Source organism: Talpa occidentalis, unplaced genomic scaffold, assembly GCF_014898055.3.
Source record: "Talpa occidentalis isolate TD23 unplaced genomic scaffold, MPIMG_talOcc4v2.1 talOcc4.7, whole genome shotgun sequence".
In the NCBI taxonomy this organism is placed as follows: Eukaryota; Metazoa; Chordata; class Mammalia; order Eulipotyphla; family Talpidae; genus Talpa; species Talpa occidentalis.
The window spans coordinates 105,494,356-105,513,471 of NW_023605083.1; the positions used below are offsets into that span (position 1 = coordinate 105,494,356).

The 19,116-nt window shown below is 37.6% G+C and overlaps 1 protein-coding gene across 4 annotated transcripts in view; it reads left to right on the forward strand.

Moving 5' to 3' along the window:
* Positions 1 to 19,116, forward strand: part of AP2B1 (adaptor related protein complex 2 subunit beta 1) — a 102,656-nt gene that overhangs the window by 9,793 nt on the left and 73,747 nt on the right. For all 4 annotated transcript variants that reach the window (XM_037494107.2, XM_037494110.2, XM_037494108.2 and 1 more), the window contains 4 exons: positions 3,633 to 3,738; positions 9,633 to 9,768; positions 12,789 to 13,034; positions 17,410 to 17,600. In XM_037494107.2, the coding sequence (XP_037350004.1) occupies positions 3,633 to 3,738; positions 9,633 to 9,768; positions 12,789 to 13,034; positions 17,410 to 17,600 (679 nt within the window). The remainder of the gene's footprint in view (positions 1 to 3,632; positions 3,739 to 9,632; positions 9,769 to 12,788; positions 13,035 to 17,409; positions 17,601 to 19,116) is intronic.

Sequence of the window (19,116 nt, forward strand, 5' to 3'; positions counted from 1 at the left end):
GGACCCTCACAGGTGGGCGGGGATCAAACCCACACTGCAGAGGCTGCGGGCAGCCTGGGGAGGCCTGGGGCAAAATTACCAGGGGAGGCCTGGGGCAAAATTACTTTAAAGGACATTATTAAGACTTCTAAGAAAGGTCTCGAGGTTAGCTTTATCATTGTTAAATTTCCTGATTTTGATCATAATCTTCTGGTTATGTGAAATAATTCCTTGGTTTAGAAACTGTTTAGATCTAAAGAGACACGCCTGCAGCTTACTGTTAAAGTGATTCAGGGGGAAAAAAAATATATAGAAAGTATGATAAAGCAAATATGGCACAATATTAACAATTTGGGAATCTTGCAACTTTAAGATTGAAATGGTTTCAAAATTAAAATTAAGAAAGAGCAGGAGGACCTCCCCGGTGGCGCAGCGGTTGAGCGCTGGGTTGCGAAGCTGCCTGCCGCCTCTGCAGCACCGGTTCAATCCCTGGCCACCGGGTGAGGGTCCCACACTGCGCGCAGACCTCTCCTGCCGCCCGCTGCTCCCCTCAGCAGTGTACTTCGGTCCTTCTGCCTTCTCTGCTCCCCGCTCTGACTCTGGTGAATTCTCTTATCCTCCTGTGCTTCTGACTGTACCCAGTGCTTGTATAAATAAATAAATATAAACAAACAAATAAATAAATAAATCTTAAAAAAAAAAAAAAAAGAGCAGGAGGGCACACTATGATGGCTTGGAGTGAGCAAGAAACACCAGTATGTTTTCTACAAAGTTTAAGCATATCTGTCCCGTTCTATCGTTTGGAGTTATATAAGGGTAAACAAGCTTTTCTGTTACTGTATAGAAAACTTGATAGTGAGTTCCTTAATTTTATTAACTATTCAGTAGTTTTCAGCCTTTCCTCCACCCAGGGAGATATAAAACAGTGATGTCTAGATCACATTTACTCCTCCCTTCACTCCTGGGTTCTGGTGTCCTTGGTCTGGGATATGGCCTAGGTGTGGGAGTTTTTTAAAGCTCCCCACATTTTTCTAACCTTTAGCCAAGGTTGAGAACATTTGCTGTTAGTGCTTGGTAGATTAGATTAGGGGAAGGAAGGGGAAAAAAATAAGAACTGAATAAAATTGTAGTATGCATGAGATTGCTTGCCTCAATTAGGGTGCCTCTTTGCCTCCAACTGTCTTTATTACTTACACCTCACTAAAACTGTCAGCCCCTTGTCATTCACTTTTAGCTTTTTAAAATTATCTTATTCTGAAATGTATTCATTTATTTCTCTACTAACATTTCTTTATTAACTTGATTTGGTAACAAGATATTGTCTATAATGGCATAAAAAAGATGTAAAAGCTCATTTAATTTTTCAAACCTTCTCATAATGGGGTCCTGGTAACCTTTTAGTTTTAAATTCAGGGATTTGTAAAAATTTGAAATTTAGAGATTGAATCACAGCTGGGTAAATACCACATTTAAAAAAATGGATAGACTGTGTCCCTTTTACTTCCTACAACACCCACCAGAACTGCCTCGGGAACATAGTCTTTACGTTTATGCTGTTGGAATTGGAATAATTTCAATTACATCCTGTTTTGATTCTTCAGCTCCTGCTGCTGTTCGTAATCAGACTTTCTGAAACCCTGATGCTTGTCCTTTACTGTTTCCAGAAGTAAATGATGGGAACCCTAAGGGCTGGATTTGGCAGCAGAGGACTTGATGAAAGATGAGAAATGACTGTTTAAAGAGCCCAACTTTTCTGGCTGTGCTATTTTTCAGTTGTCAGTGAAATAAAGCAGCAATTTTTGTAATGTTAATTGTTTGCCTTATTGGCAGTGGGCAGTGGATATTGATACTGCTTTTATAGTGCTCAACCTCTCTCTTTTTTTTAAAGATTTACTTTTTTATGCAAGAACTGGGGTGCGGGCCAAAAGTGCAGGGGGTGAGAGGATTCACCAGAGTCAGTGTGGGGAGCAGAACAGGCAGATTGACTGAAATATAGTGCTGAGGGGAGTAGGAGCAGGCGACACAGGAGAGGTCTGCTGAGCCATGTGGGCTAGCTCCCTGACGGGGGATCAAACTCATGCTGCAGTGGCTGGCAATAGCTTGATAGCCCTGAAACTTTAACCACTGTGCCACCAGGGAGGCCTCAACCTCTCTTTCTTACCTGTTTCATTCTTTACATCTAGAGGCTTCAGCAGATCACATAGCTTGCTCTCCCAAGCTCTCTATGATGGTGAATGCAGTTTGGTTAAAATGAGCATCAAGAAAATCACAAAGGTGAAGGAAAATGAGACACAGTTGTAGAATTTTTTAAGGGTATAAATGGAAAGTCAAAGTGGGAATAGTCAACTTCTTTTTCATGAACTTAGCGGTATATTTTTTTCTTTTTAAATATTTATTTAAAATATTCTTTTTAAATATTTTCTTCTTTCTTTTAAAACTAGTAAGAGTTGTCATTTTTTTCCTTTATTTTTAGTTCCAACTTTCCCAAGATATGTGAGCTTGTTCCTTAAAATAGTGGGATTTACATTGCAGGCCCTGAGTAGTCACTCATGATTGTACCTTTAGAAATGTCTCTAGTTTGGGGCCTCCCTGGTGGCACAGGGGTTAAGCACCACACTATGAAGCAATGCGCAGCCTCTGCAGCACAAGTTCAATCCCTGGTTGGCTAGGGAGCAACCCACATGGTGAAGCAGACCTCTCCTGACTCACCCTCTGCTCCCTTCAGCAGTGTGTTTCAGTCAGTCTGCCTGTTCTGTTCCCCACTCTGTCTCTGGTGAATCCTCTCACCACCCCCCCCACCCTGCATCTCTGACCTGTACCCTACCTCTTGTATGCATAAATAAATAAATATTTGGGAAAAAAAAAGAAATGAATCTAGTTTGTACCATTTTTGAAGCTTCAAGTTATTATTCTTGTTAGATTGATTAAGTAAGATGGGCCCTTAAAACATATTAACTTCTTAAGTACTAATTAGAGCAGTGATTCTGTCCTCCAAGAATCACTTGGGGGAACTTTAAAAATGAATGTTAAGAGTTCGTCCTTGGCATGCTGATTTATTTGTTCCCCGAGGGATCTTAAACGTTGTTATTTTAAAATACTTTACAGATAATCTTAGTGTGTTGCCAAGGTTGAGACCCGCTGGAATCAATAATCAGTAGAAAGAGTTTTAAGGCCAGCTCTATCACTTCCTCATTCTTTGACCTTTAGCCTCAGTTCTTTATAAAATTGATAGTGGGTGAATGAGGTTACTAGATTCTCTTCTGACTTGAAAACATTGATGTGTGCACCTGTTCCCTGTCTTCATTAATTTTTTTTCCTAATGACCTTAAAATTCTGATGGGATATCATCCCTCAGATCACCATTCTTTCACCACGGATGTTAGATATGGTGAGATTTGCTTTTTTTCCACTCATGTGGTTCCTAGAGATCTGAATTCACATTGCTCTCTGACAATAACCTAGAAGATAGTGTCACCATCAGTGAATCAGTTAATATTCTGGGATTTGGGTCATACCTATTGTATAGTTTTTAAATGATCTTATTTCAGTTGCAGCCTTTGGTTAGCTGTTGTGGTATTAGTTATTATATAGTGCAATATTTTGTTTAGATTGCTAGTCCTGGGACCTCACCCATTTGTTCTCTTTTCTTGTAGGAGAAATCTTTGAATTAAAAGCTGAACTCAACAATGAAAAGAAGGAAAAGAGAAAGGAGGCTGTGAAGAAAGTGATTGCTGCTATGACTGTGGGGAAGGATGTTAGGTAAGGATGATCTATCCTGCTGTTGGTTACTTTAGACCCATATCACACTTATGCTTTCCTTTTAAGATTTATGTGTAATTACAGCGCCTATGAGAATGGGTTTTCCCACTGAAAACATGATTAGGAAAATGTAGTGAACTTGTTTTGATTTATTGCATACAGATACAGCATAAAACCTTCTGAGAGCTGGCAGTTACAAATCTGTTGTTGAGGTACGTAGGGTAAAGAAAAATGTCAGGCTTTTCTGCCCTCCCACCATCAGGATAGATGATGGATCCTTGCGGTCCTGAATGCATGCCTGATGGCGGGCACCTGGAGTAGGGTGTGGGCATAGGTAGATGAGATTCACCTGGGCTGAGACTATGCTTTTAAGGGCGGCATCACGGGGACGCCAGCAGCAGAAGAAGAAGCCAAGAATGAGCAGAAGCCGAGAGAGAAGCAAGAGAAGCAGAAGCTGAGAGAAGGCCGGAGAACCCAGATAGAGTGAAGACTTGCTGGGGACTGGGAGGCTGGCAGGCCTCCCAGCCCCCCAGCACCCCTGCCTGCTGTGTACTGGGTAAATCCCAATAAAAAGACCTGCAAAAAGCCACTAAGGGCTCTGACTCCTCCTTCACCCGGTCTTCATGGGATCAGAAAACCTGCACTGTGTCCATTCTTGCCCTTTACAAGGTATTTAGAAGATTACAAAAAATATACTGAGAAGTATACACATGTTCTTTAATTGGCTCAAGCCAGTGCCTTCAGCTTTATAATAACTAATTCAGTTGCTGAATTCAGGATGAAAATCAATGTTAATGAAGTCCATTTGGTTTTTTTTTTTTTTCTTGTAATTTGGCAGGACCATTTAGAAGCAAATAAAAATTAGAGTCTACAGACCCTTTTGGAGTCCCAAGATCCTTTCAAGGGGTCCATGAAGTCAAAGTATTAACATAAAAATAGGCCAGATGCATGGGAGGGTTAATATTTAGGTATTATTTGACTTTTTAATTGTGTTAGCATTTGCACTGCTGGTGCCTACTATGAATCAAGGCAGTATCATTGTATTCTTAACTAACATGTACTTGGAGGTAAAGGGGCAGTTTCACTTAGAACTGTCCTTATCGAAACATTAAAATTTTATCTTATTAAGTCTTGAATCTTGAGTACAGGTGTTTTTTTTTTTTAAATTCCATATGATGAAATACGAATCATGCATAAAAAGCATTTCTGTGTAGCAAGGAGACATGGTTGACTTGAGAAAATGCCCCATGTGATTTTTCAGATGGCAGCACTGCTTTTTTTGTGAAAGAATGATTGACAGGGGACTTCCTGGTGGCACAAGGGTTTAAGTGTCAGCACTGTGAAGCTATCTGCAGCCACTATAGCACAAGTTCGATCCCCAGCCAGGGAGCTAGCCACATGGCGTGGCAGACCTCTCTTGACTTGCCTGCTGCTCCCGTCAGCAGTGTATTTCAGTTAGTCTGCCCTCTCTGCTCCCCACTCTGTCTCTGGTGAATCCTCTCACCCTCCTGCACATCTGGCCTGTACCCTGGTTCTTGTATGCATGAATAAATAAATCTTTAAAAAAAAAGATACAATTTGAGGAATGAAAAAGAGAAAAGGAAAATAACCATTTGTCTAGCTTTAATGTGTCAAAGAAGAATATCCAGTTATATGAAAAAACTATTAAAATGCTCTTCTTTTTTCCATGCATTTTGTAATATGTATGAAATTGGATTTTCTTCTTATACTTTAACCAAAACAACATTGTACAGCAGAAGCAATTAGAGAATCCAGGTGTCTTTGTTTAAATTAAATATTAAAGAGATTTTCAAAAATGTAAAACACTGTCAATCATCTTAATTATTGAAAAAAAATTATATAAAGGCGATGTGTTAATATGAACTTGATTTATTGTTATTTTAAAATGGAGTATCATTTTCTGTTTTAATTCCTAACAATAGGTATAACCCACATGAACAAAATCTCTAAGGATCTCAGAAAACTTTAAGAGTATAAAGGGTTCATGGTCCAGAAAAGTGAGAGCAGCTCTCCTAGCCAGGTGGGGAGCCTTATGAAAATAAGAAATGACCCAGTAATTTTTTGTGCTCTAGGTGGCTCTCATTTGAGGTGGAGTTTTGTTAATTGGTTCTTATTTTTTGGGGGCAGGGGGTACCAAAAACCCAGAAACAAACAATTGGTTCTTTTTTTTTTTTTTTTTAAAGACTTATTTATTTATTTATACAAGCACTGGGTACAGTCAGAAGCACGGGAGGGTGAGAGAATTCACCAGAGCCAGAGCGAAGAGCAGAACAGGCAGACTGACGAAATACACTGCTGAGGGGAGCAGCGTGTGGCAGGAGCGTTCTGCACGCCATGTGGGACCCTTGCCGGTGGCCGGGGATCGAACTGGCGCTGCAGAGGCTGCGGGCAGCTTCACAGCCCAGTGCTCAACAGCTGCGCCACCGGGGAGGCCCCAAACAATTGGTTCTTAATTTGCTGTTTGTTCTGCAACATCTGTCTCAGGTCTATAGACTTTTCTGTAATAGGCAAGACAGTAAGTACTTTAGATTTAGCAAGGCAAGAGACAAAAATGAGGATATTATGTAAAGTAATTACATGACCAAGTAACAATTTTTCACAATTTTTTTGTTGCTGACATTGAAAATAAAGTAAGTATAAATTTTTGTACTATAAGTCTACTGAGAAGATTGTGGTTCAAAGTTGGTATTCTCTATCAAATCAATTATAAATATTCATCTATAAAAATCACTTTTTAGCTCATGGCTTATACAAAATTGGTGGGCCGAATTTGGCCCACAGTCTGTTTCTTGCCTACCTGTGAACGAGTCACTAATGGGCTTTTTAATTTTAAAGATTCATTTTTGTTTATCTATGAGTACAATAACTGGGTTATAGGCCAGAAGAACCGGGGGTGAGAGGATTCACCAGAGACAGAGTGGGGAGCAGGACAGGCAAATCTACTGAAATACACTTCTAAGGGGAGCAGTAGGGGAAGCTGCCCTGCCGTGTGGGTTAGCTACCCTGGCTGAGAGGAATTGAATTCATGCTGCAGTGGCTGGCAATAGCTTGATAGTGCTAAGACTTTAACCCTGTGCCACCAAGGAGGCCCCTAATGGGCTTCTTTTTTTTTTTTTTAATTTTTAAAAAAGATTTATTTATTTAAGCACTGGGTACAGTCAGAAGTGCGGGAGGGTGAGAGAATTCACCACAGCCAGAGCGGGGAACAGAACAGACTGACGAAATACACTGCTGAGAGGGGCAGCGGGCCCGGTGGGAGAGGTCTGTCGTGCCATGCGGGGACCCTCGCCCCGTGGCTGGGGATTGAACCGGCGCTGCAGAGGCTGCGAGCAGCTACGCAGCCCAGCGATCAACCACTGCACCACCAGGGGAGGCCCTCTAATGGGCTTTTTCAGTTGAGGAATAATTGTAAAGTGAGAGCAGTACAGAGGAGTCAGTGAAAGTTAGTAAACTTTGCTGGTGAGGCTTTTGTTTTTTTACCAAATTTATTTCTACATCCTACAGAAAAGTTGAAAGCCATTTGAGTTTCTTATGTATGTTCAATAAATATCTTAATCTGCTAATTGTGTGTGTTTGTGCCTGGCACTATACCGTATATCAAAATTCAAACAAAAGGATATATAAGATCTTTTAGCCTTCATAGAACTTACTAATTGAAGATACCCCAAATTAGGAAATAATAAAATATGGTTATGTAATTAAGTACTAATATGTCTTTCTAAAGGCAGTAACAATTCTACAAAATGGAAATTATTGTAAATAGGAATAGTTGAAAAACCCTCCTTGGAAGAGATGGATTTGACTTGTGCCTAGAGAGATAGCTAAAAGGAAAATAGCGGATAGAGAAAGAGTAGGTATTTATAGGCTGTCATATTTATTTATTTTATTGAGGCAACACTGGTTTACAATGATGTGTATAATTTAGATGTATGTTACCACACCTACCACCAGGGCATCCATAGTCTTCTACCATGAGACCATTGATTGGGCTCCCTCCACAATTTGCTCTTAACTTTCCCCTTCCTCTCTAGGTTGTCATAATTTTGTCCACTCTTTAAGATCAGTGCTCACTCATCAAAATAAGTTACATAGGTGATAAGTTACATAGGTAAAATTTTCTGGTAGCTGTATTAAACAAGTAAAACAGAAATTAATATATTTTACTTAACTCAGTATATCAAAGATAGTATCATTTCAGCATGAAATCAATATAAAAATTTTAATAAGATACTTTACATTGTAATTTTGATTCTAAGACTTCAAAATCTAAAATGTGCTTTATGTTTATATCACCTCAGTTTGGATTAGCCACTTTGTAAGTAGTCAGTAGCCACAAGTGAACAGTAGCTATCACATTAGAAAGCTCAGGTTTCTAGCTTTTCTAGGTTGGTACCTAATTAGTTTTGATCAAGATCTTCTTGTTTAGGGTATGGGAATTTAATTATTTAAGATCTTAAATTTACTGTTGATTAATGTTTCACATTTATTTATTTACTGGTTTTGTGGTTAGTTTGTAACATGAGTTAGTCCCTGAGGAAATGGATAGAACACTTTTGAAGAGTGTTTATTAGTGTTTGTTAAATGTTTACATGTGTGTGAAACACAGTAAGTACCTACATAGATGCACGTTAAATAATTTGCTTTCCAGGGCAGAAGTCATTGGTAATATGGTAAAGTTTTGACTTTGTGATAAATCGTCCTCTTTTTTTGTTTAAGATTTATTTTTTGTTTATACAATAGCTCAGGTACAGGCCAGAGGTGTGGGAGGGAAAAACGATTCACCAGAGACAGAGTGGGGAGGAGAACAGGCAGACAGACCGAAAACACTGCTGAGGGGAGCAGCAGGCGAGACAGGAGAGGTCTGCCGTGCCATGTGGGCATCTCCCTGGCCAGCCGGGAATCGAACCTGTGCTGCAGAGGCTGTGGACAGCTCCACACGCTGCACTCAATCTGCTGGGCCACCAGGAAGGCCCTAATCTGTATTTTAAATATTTAGCTTACACTTTACTATTTGACACATTCAACTCTTCTTTGCTAATTGGTACTTATTTGCTAATGGAAACAAATTTCCTACAGCTTTACAGAAGAATGGTAAATCATGAATTTGATTAAAACTTGGGAAAAATACCAACTTTTGTATTTGATTACACTCAGGTTTCCATTTGTCTGAATGTGCAGTGTTAAACATAAATAAAAAGTAATGGGGACCTCTTAGGCAATTACTAATTGCCAGTTTAGGGTTAGACATGTATAGAATGAGCATCTTGCAAGGAAGCTTTTAAAAATACAGTAACAACACAAGGATTCAGGATCTGGATAAGTTGCCACTACTGGTCAAGTGTGTATAAATGTGACAAATGTGATTGTTCAAAGTATAATGGTAGTGCTCTGAAGCTGCAGTGGATAAATATGAAGAGTTATTATTAGTTTTGGGGGTGATAAAGACAGTGATTTAAAAAAAGATTCCTAAAGATACATACTAAAATACTATATATGAAATGATATAATGTCTAGGGTTTGTTTAAAAATAATATAGAATAACTGGAAGGGGTAGGGATTGGAGCAAGGGAAAAATGGGTTGAGCATCTGAGATTGGACACAGATCAGTTTTTACAGCTGGTTAATGGATACACTGGGTTCATTATACTGGTCTCTACTTTTTTTTGTTTGAAAATTTGCATAATCAAAAGTTTTCTAAAAATCTGTGTGGAGATCTTGGGACCATTTTCTTTAGTAATTCATCTTTGTGATAATTATCATCTCTATGGGAACATTGTCCTGGCATCAAATCAGTCTCTAAAATATGGCTACTTCTTTTGTGTTTTGTCATGGCACCATCATCTATTTATTTTCCTTTTCTCCTCTCTTCTTAGCTCTCTCTTCCCAGATGTTGTGAATTGTATGCAGACTGACAACTTGGAACTAAAGAAGCTAGTGTATCTCTACTTGATGAACTATGCCAAGAGTCAGCCAGACATGGCTATCATGGCTGTCAACAGCTTTGTGAAGGTAATTTTACCCTGAGGAATCAAAAGCAGTCTCTTCTACCTCAAATAATCTTTTTAGAAGTTTCTCTTGATGTAATTATTAGCATTTGCATTGGAAATAAGCAGTATCTTCTAAAAGAGGACCTCAAGAGATATACTGGCAATGACTGGAATGTTCATATTTTAAGTATTCTATATGCCAACATGTTAACATCCAGTTCATACCATATGGTGAGCCTTCTGTTAGCTGGGCTTGCTGCATCCTTGCCAGAGGATGGGAGAAGAAACCAGTGAAACCTGTTTATCTTCCAGAACTGACAACAATTGGGCCTATCATATTGTTCTACCAGTAATCTGGGACTTTACCTATTTTATCTTAGACATTAAGCTTATGGGGGTTAGAAGTATTAGAAACTACACAAGTTACTGCTTCTACTTTGTTTAATTTACTAGATCGTGCAACAGATGATTAATGTTTTAATTGTGGAAATTATCAAACACATTCAGGTAGAGAGAATAATAGTATGATAAATTCTTAAATGTCCATCTTATAGTTTCAGTAGTTACCAACTCATCACCAGTCTTTTTTAAATTTCATTTTTTTATTTTATATATTTATTACATCATTTTTCATTTTTGCACAATGTATGCATTTTCATCTTGGTTATAATCCCCATACAATTCCCAACCCCCCTTATTTTGACCCTAATCCTTCCTCCCCTCCCCTCCCTGTGTTGTGTCTCTGGTTTATAGTTGCTTGTTGGTTTTTACTTTATTATAATTAGTCTTTTTCCTGGCCCCTTATTTAGGTTTTCTAAATTCCTGCTATGAGTGAGACCATTCGTTTTTTTTTTTCCTTTCTGGCTTGTTTCACTGAGCATGATCCCTTCCAGCTCCATCCATGTTGCTGCAAATTGCATGTGTTTATCATTTTTGATTGCTAAGTAATATTCCATTGTGTATAGGTACCACATCTTCTTGATCCAGTCATCTATTTTGGGGCATTTGGGTTGTTTCCATAGCTTAGCTGTTGTAAATAGTGCTGCTGTAAACATAGGGGTGCGGTGCCCTTTTGAATTAATGTTTCTGTGTCCTTTGGGTAAATACCTAAGAGTGGAATTGCTGGATCATATGGAAACAGGTTGAGGAATCTCCACACAGCTTTCCATAGTGGTTGGACCAGTTTTCACTCCCACCAGCAGTGCAGGAGAGTTCCTTTTTCTCCACATCCTTGCCAACATTTGTTGTTGCTAGTTTTTTTAATATGTGCCATTCTCTCTGGTGTAAGGTGGTATCTCATTGTAGTTTTGATTTGCATTTCCCTGATTACAGGTGATGTTGAACATTTTTTCATATGCCTGTTGGCCGTTTGCATTTCCTCTTTGGAGAAGTTTCTTTTTAGCTCTTCTGCCCATTTTTTTACTGGATTATTTTTTTTGTTTTTGTTGAGTCTCATCAGCTCTTTGTAGATTTTTGTGATCCCTCCTTTATCATTAGTGTTGTGTGCAAAAATTTTCTCCCAGTCAGTCATCACCAGTCTTTTTTATTTCCTAACTGTATCCCTTCTCCTACTAGACAATTTGTTTATTTGAGGTAACATTTGCTTGTATCACTGTACATGATTCAGAGGAACTAGGTTCATATCTCCGATGTGTATTACCACTAGATAATTTTAAAACAAACCCCATCTTTACATTTGTCAGATTAAGACCCCAAGTTACATCTTAAAATATGACCATTAAAAAATTGCTTGAAATTGAGTAGCCAGGCTACTTTTTCCTGTCATTAGATTTGATGGACATAATAATAAAAGTTTTTCAGTTAATTTTCTTCCTTTGCAGTTTAGTCTGCATTAAAAAGAAAAATCAGACAGCTTTAAAAATAAGCTTCTATTAAATTATTTTGAAAAATAACATGCTTTCTTATGGAATTTTTTTCCATGTTAAATTATGTTTTATAGACTCAGAAAAGATAACATTTCATTCTTTCTACCTGGCAGTTCATATATAGACTATATCATTGGAAATGATTTGCTTTATATATTTTGGAAATAGTATATCCATAGGTTTATAATGTTTAAAGAAAAAAAAATTTTTAAAGACTTATTTATGCATAGAAGTACTGGGGTATAGGCCAGAGGTGCGGGGTGGGGTAAGAGGATTCACCAGAGACAGAGTGGGGAGCAGAACAGGCGGATTTACTGAAATACCCTGAGGGGAGCAGCGGGCAAGACAGGAGAGGTCTGCTGCGAGACATATGATCTAGCTCCCTGACCAGGACTCGAACTCTGGCCACAGCAGTGATAGTGTGATTGCGCTGAGACTTAACCCCTATGCCCCCAGGAAGACCCTGTTTAAAGAAAATTTTTAATGTAGGGCAAGTCAAGGAGCGTTCTCAGTTAAGTATTTGTACTGTATTTGAATATACTTGCTAATAAAGAAGAGTATGTTAATTGGATCTCAGAGCACCCTCTCTGACGCTTAACTCCAGGAACTTAGGTAAGACTAAAACTACCTTCTATGCTCTCCTTTACTTCCTTTGTCATAGACCTCAGAAATCCAGTCCTCTTTTTTCCCTATTTGATATTTGTAGACTGACAGAGGTGTGAGACACATTTTTCCAATTCTTTATTTTTTTTCCTGTGCTAGGATACAAACCGTAAGGCCTTTTCTGTTTTCAGAGACGTCTACTAATGACTATGGGGTTGGTAACAGCAGGTCACTAGGCTTCTTCCCAGCCCTGAATGAGGCCTACTGGGCATTTATTCCTCCATTGTGTATATAAAATGGTTAAATGAATTCCTAAGATTAAATACGCAACTAAGATTCGTGCTTGAGAAAGAAGTAGCATGGGAGATATGTATAATCTTAAAGGGAAACTTAAAATTAATGAAATATTAATAATTAATCAATAATAAAATAATTAAGTAATAATAATGAATATTTCAAATTAATGAGATATTCTTTTGTGTCTTATGTAATCTAGACTTTCTACTCTTAGTTACCATGTACATCTGTTCTTGTCAATGGTTGTTTTTCATAGGACTGTGAAGATCCCAATCCTCTTATTCGAGCCTTGGCAGTCAGAACCATGGGGTGCATCCGGGTGGACAAAATCACAGAATATCTCTGTGAGCCTCTCCGCAAGTGCTTGAAGGATGAAGACCCTTATGTCCGGAAAACAGCAGCAGTCTGTGTGGCAAAACTCCATGATATCAATGCCCAAATGGTGGAAGATCAGGGATTTCTGGATTCTCTGCGGGATCTCATAGCAGATTCAAATCCAATGGTAATTTAAGACTACTTAATAGAGTTTTGAAATATGTTTTTAGGAACTTTCTTTTATTGTATTTTAGTCTTTTTTTTTTTTTAATTGTATCTCTATTATAGTTTTCCCAAGAGCAGATGTCAATATTAGATATCAAATTGTTGGACCTCTGCCCTCTAAATAGAAAATCTTTCTGATTCTTCTCATATTTCTCAGTAGCAGAACTTTTCCCTGCTACACTTGGATATATTGCTTACAAGGCACCCCTGGCACCCAGGATACAAAATTTAAGTTTCCAATGCTGACCTGGTGCTTGCACAAATGGGGTGCCTCCTTAAATTTGTGTAGGAAGTGCCTCTCGTGTCACTTTTGTGCTGGCTTGTTTTACATACTCACTTTCAAATCATAACTTGGCTATTGTGAATAGGGCTGCAGTGAAAATAATGCTTATAATCTGGCCACAATGAGATGTGTTGACTCAATGAGTAGTTTGTAATCTCACTCTAGGGAAGAAGATGGGGGTGGGGGGGGTGACAGAAATGGGCCATTATAGAATGTAATATTGTAGGTATATTATCAGTTGGCATTTTGGAGTAGCTTGGATTAAAACATGAGCTCTTAAGTTTTACTAGAGGAGAAAAAATATAACAGGTACTATCTAGTCATTGTATCCTTAAGGGGATGATAAATGACAGAAATACACTAAGAACAAATACATATTGCTCTGTGGTTTTAACATGTCATTTGAGGTACCTCTAAAAAGGAGAAGTCAAGATTCCAAACTGGGCCTCCCTGGTGCAAGGGGTTAAACTGCAACCTGTGAAGCGGTCTGCAGCCACAGCAGCATGAGTTCGATCCTCGGCCAGGGAGCTAATCCACATTGCACAGCAGACCTCTCCTGACTCACCCACTGCTCCCCTCAGCGGTATATTTCAGTCAATCTGCCTGTTCTTTTCCCCACTCTGTCTCTGATGAATCCTGTCACACACACCCCCGCACCTCTGGCCTATACCTCAGTTCTTGTATGCATAAATAAATAAATCTTTAAAAAAAAAAAAAAGATTCCAAACTGCTGGTTTTTAGGAGGATAAAAATATAGAAACCACCTATGTATTTCATTATGATAGCTTTGGTTAATTTATTTTTACTTTCTATTCGAGACTTCAGGGGCTCCAACCAAAAGAATTGTAAAAACTAAAGCATAAATCTGTTCAGACCTTGAAGGTTGTTGCTGAGTCTTTTAATTAGACTTTTCCCTATTTCCTTCTTGTTTTAGTCTCATAAGTAGGAATTGTCTATCTGTACCACCAGAACATATACTTTGGTAGCTACATTATACACACTTGGTTTGATTTCCATTTGTTTGTGATAACAGAATACTAAGTGTTCTTCTGTTCATTGTCCTGTTCACTTCCCCATTGCTTTTTAAAATTCCCTCAATTCTTACCTTTTCCACATTTCCTATTAAAGGACCGTATATATTTCCCTTTTTTTTTTTTAAAGCAATAAATGGATTTAACTGGCAGCAATAATAAGTTTGGGAGGATGTTTATTTTGGACAACCAGTAACCAAAACTGGTCATGTATGTTTTGACAGCAGTAGGTGAGAATAGGCATTGGTCTTTCAGTGTATTTAATTCTTTAAACTTTAATCAGATCTATCACATTTATTATCCATAGGAAATTTCTTTTTTTTTTTAAAAGATTTATTTTATTTACTTATGCATACAAGAGCTGGGGTATAAGCCAGAGGTGTGGGGGTAGGGGTGTGTGAGGATTCACCAGAGACAGAATGGGGAGCAGAACAGAAATATACTGCTTGTATTCCACTCCTAGGTATTTACCCAAAAGACACAGAAACATCAATTCCAAAGAACACCTGCACCCCTATGTTTATAGCAGCACTGTTTACAATAGCTAAGCTTTGGAAACAACCCAAATGCCCAAAAATAGATGACTGGATCAAGAAGATGTGGTACATATATACCATGGAATATTACTCAGCATTCAAAAAAGATAAACACATGCAATTTGCAGCAACATGGATGGCGCTGGAAGGGATCATGCTCAGCGAAATAAGCCAAAAAGAAAAAGAAAAGTACCGGATGGTCTCACTCATAACAGGAATCTAGAAAACTTAAATAAGGGACCAGGAAAATGAATAACTATAAGAAAGTGAAAATCAAAATCAACAAAAAACTATGAACCAGAGACACTTTTAGGGGGGCGGGGGCAGGAGGGGAGGGATTGGGGTCAGAATGGGGGGCTGCAATTGTATGGGGAATATAACAATAAAATTTATTATTTAAAAAATAAAAATTAAAAAAAAATAAAATTCCATAAAGAATTATCCAGTTACCTAAAAAAAAAAAAAGAAATATACTGCTTGTATTTTGGTCAGTCTGCCTGTTCTGTTCCCCATTCTGTCCCTGGTGAATTCTCTCACTCCCCACACCTCTGGCCTGTACCCCAGTTCTTATATGCATAAATTAAATCTTTAAAAAAAAAAGAAAGAGAAATACACTGCTGAGGGGAGCAGTGTGGAAAACAGGAGAGGTCTGCTGTACCATGTGGGTTAGCTCTCTGGCCGGGGATCAAACTCATTCTGATAGCTTCATAGTACTGAGACTTAACCCTCGGGGCCACCAGGGAGGCCGTCTATAGGTAATTTCTTTTCTCTGCATTAAAGCACTGAGATAATATAGGGAATTGTTTCACTTTTTAATTCAGAAAAGAACCTCATTTGTGGTGCTGTGTGGTAGGTGGACTCGATAATTTTTTCTGATTATGTAATATGTCTATAATAATACTTACCAAGTGAACCTTTGGATTTTCACCTTTGAATTTTTGTTCTTTTTATTTGAAATTTATTGGGAAGTATTTTTGTTCTTAAAATAATTGTAGTCGAAGGCAATTTTATTTATGGCATTTTCTTTTACATAATAATAGATTGCCTTAAGAGAATTGCTTATTTAAAACAACATGTCCCTTCTGTGGACATTTAAATTTCTAGGTAATACCATGTGCTGGAATATCTGCAAACCACTCAGATAATGTGTCTATTAAAATCAGTAGCAAATTTATGGCCATTGTATTTCTTCTCTTGCTAGGAAAAAGATTACTCATAGTTTCTTAAACTTTTAGGAAGGAACTCTAGTAAAACTAACAGTGAGTTAACCTTTTTTCAATATACATAATTGCTGAAACCTTGTCAGAGCTCATTTATACCTGTAGAATATTTGTAGTCAGCCTTATCTTGATAATTTTTAGTAACCACTGGGAATCTTATGACAAAATGTGGTTTTAAATTCACTTGTATAAGACTGTAGTGTGGGTTTTGTGTGTGTGTGTTAGTTTGCTTTTGGGAGTTTTTGCAGTCTTTAAGTTACTTTAAATATTTGTTGGCTATAGATTTATTATATTAGAAATAGTCTATGATTTTGATAGAGTATTCACTTTTTCCCTTATAACTAGTATGAATTACCAGATCTGTAAGTGAGGATGCAGGTATACTTTCTTATATTTGGTAGTAATTTTTCATTTTTCATGCTGCCTGAAAAAGGGATACATTTGAGATAACATTTCATTGAATCTAAGATGCCGTTGATTATAATATGTATTATTTTGTGTATAGAAAAATACTTCCTATTGGATGTGCCACTGATTATATAATATGTCCCAAGTTAAGAGATGTTATTATGTAAAATTAACCTCTCAGTCTTGAATTTTGGTAATATCACCTAAAATTGCATAAAGCTTGGGAGAAAGCACTTAAACATATAATGTTTGATTTTTATCCTCAAAACTAAAACTAATCTATGAAGTGGATTAAATTATCTCATTTTCAGATGAGGAAATTTCACAGATTATGTGCTGTCCCAATATTCTATAATAGTTAACTAGGATTTCAAGCTCACACTTTTTTACTCTCAAACTCATGATGTGATTGACAGTATCACTTCACCATCATCCCTCACATATGCACACCTCTACACACATAAAATTATTTGGCTTAGATTTTTCTCTCCATTGCCTAATATACATATTTCAAATTCACACTTAACTGCTTTTTATAGTTATTTGTATGTCTTGAATCAATTCATAATTTTGAGTGCTATTAAAATTGTTAATATTTTAATAGCAAATCATGTGTGGCTCTCTGCTAATGTATGAATCATTTTAATTCTGGGTTGCCTGACCACTAGGAAGCCATATATATCATAATTAGTGGTTTAATATATATTTTGAAAACTATCTGTTTCTAGCCAACAACATAAAATATTCGGGAATGATTATGAGTTGAGATCTAGGTATGGAGTGATCCAGAGAAGATTGATTATGTGTCTATAATTATATTATCCTTGGTAAATCAAGGTTATATTTTCTTCTTTCCCAGGTGGTCGCTAATGCTGTAGCAGCATTGTCTGAAATCAGTGAGTCTCACCCAAACAGCAACTTACTTGATCTGAACCCACAGAACATTAATAAACTGCTGACAGCCCTGAATGAGTGTACTGAATGGGGCCAGATTTTCATCCTGGATTGCCTGTCTAATTACAATCCTAAAGATGATCGGGAGGCTCAAAGGTGAGTCTATTCTCCTAATTAGTATCTGGGATTCTTTTCTGGTTCATTAAATTTTAGTGTCTGTATTAGAATAAGGCCTATTATGTTTAAGGAAGATCAGTAGCTTATGGGGCAGATATTGGTATGTGCAGGGTTTTTTCTCACTAGATTTAGGACCATTTTAGGCGATGAGGTAAACATACAAAAAATAACTCTTCTGAGAGACATGTGCGTTTCATTTCTTATTTGAACAGTATAATTACCCTCTGCTAAAATCTCCCTTGTTGTCTCATACAGTCATTTAGTAAAGGTTTTTGAGTGTCTCTCACTGTAGTGATAAACTTAATTGTATTAGAGCTATAGAGGCAATGAGTTACTGAGCTCAACTATACCTGTAATTCACTACTGGAGAAAGTCTGTTAGAATAAGCAAAGTATATGAAGTTAAATGGCAAATTTTCTGTGACTAACAGAAATTAACTGCTTAATTTCATATACACACAGATACACTTTAGTTAAGGAGTTGGAATTGTCACCAATTTTTACTGAGCATTTTGTATATATAGATTCTGTACTAGGCAAAGTCCTTTTTTTTTAATCTTTTTTTTTTAAGATTAATTTATTTATACAAGCACTGGGTACAGTCAGAAGCACGGGAGGGTGAGAGAATTCACCAGAGCCAGAGGGGAGAGCAGAGCAGGCAGAAGGACCAAAGTACACTGCTGAGGGGAGCAGCGGGTAGCAGGAGAGGTCTGCACGCCATGTGGGACCCTCCTCCGGTGGCCAGGGGGCAGCTGGGGATCGAACCGGCACTGCAGAGGCTGCGGGCAGCTTCACAACCCAGTGCTCAACCGCTGCACCACCGGGGAGGCACAGGCAAAGTACTTTTGAAGACATGTTGGCTCCTTATAAAGTTGACATATTTTAATAATGTTAGATAAGAACATTCATAACACTTGCTGAACCTCAGGTTACTGTAATATTAGTACTTTTCACTTGTCTGGAAAATTATTCCTTCTGGACTTTAGCTCACCTAATGATTTCTTTCTGTCATTAGAAGCATACATTCCAATATCATTCACATTAAAGATTATTGCACAGATAATTTAGTAAATTTCCTTAAAATTGAACATTAAAAGAAAAGAAAGTGCAAGTGCTTTCTGGAATTTTATTTTCTGCTGGTCATTGATATCTTAACTATTTCATTTATTCAGCTAATATTTACTAAGCCCATGCTATATATACTGATCTAGTACTGATCTAGGCCCTGTGGCTATAGCAATGTATCTGAGATTTTCTTTTCTGGTTCATTTCTCTTTTGTGAAATGGGGGCAGAAATATGTGTAATATGTATTTGTATAATATATAATACAGTAAATAATAGAAGATAAATGCTAATAAGAAGGATAAAGTAGGGAAGAGATAAGAAGAAATACTAGGCATTTTGGGGTACAAAGTTATGTGTTATAAAAGGGTAGTAAGGGAAGGCTTCACGGAGAAAGTAGCATTTATCTAAAAACTTGAGGGGGTCAGAGGGT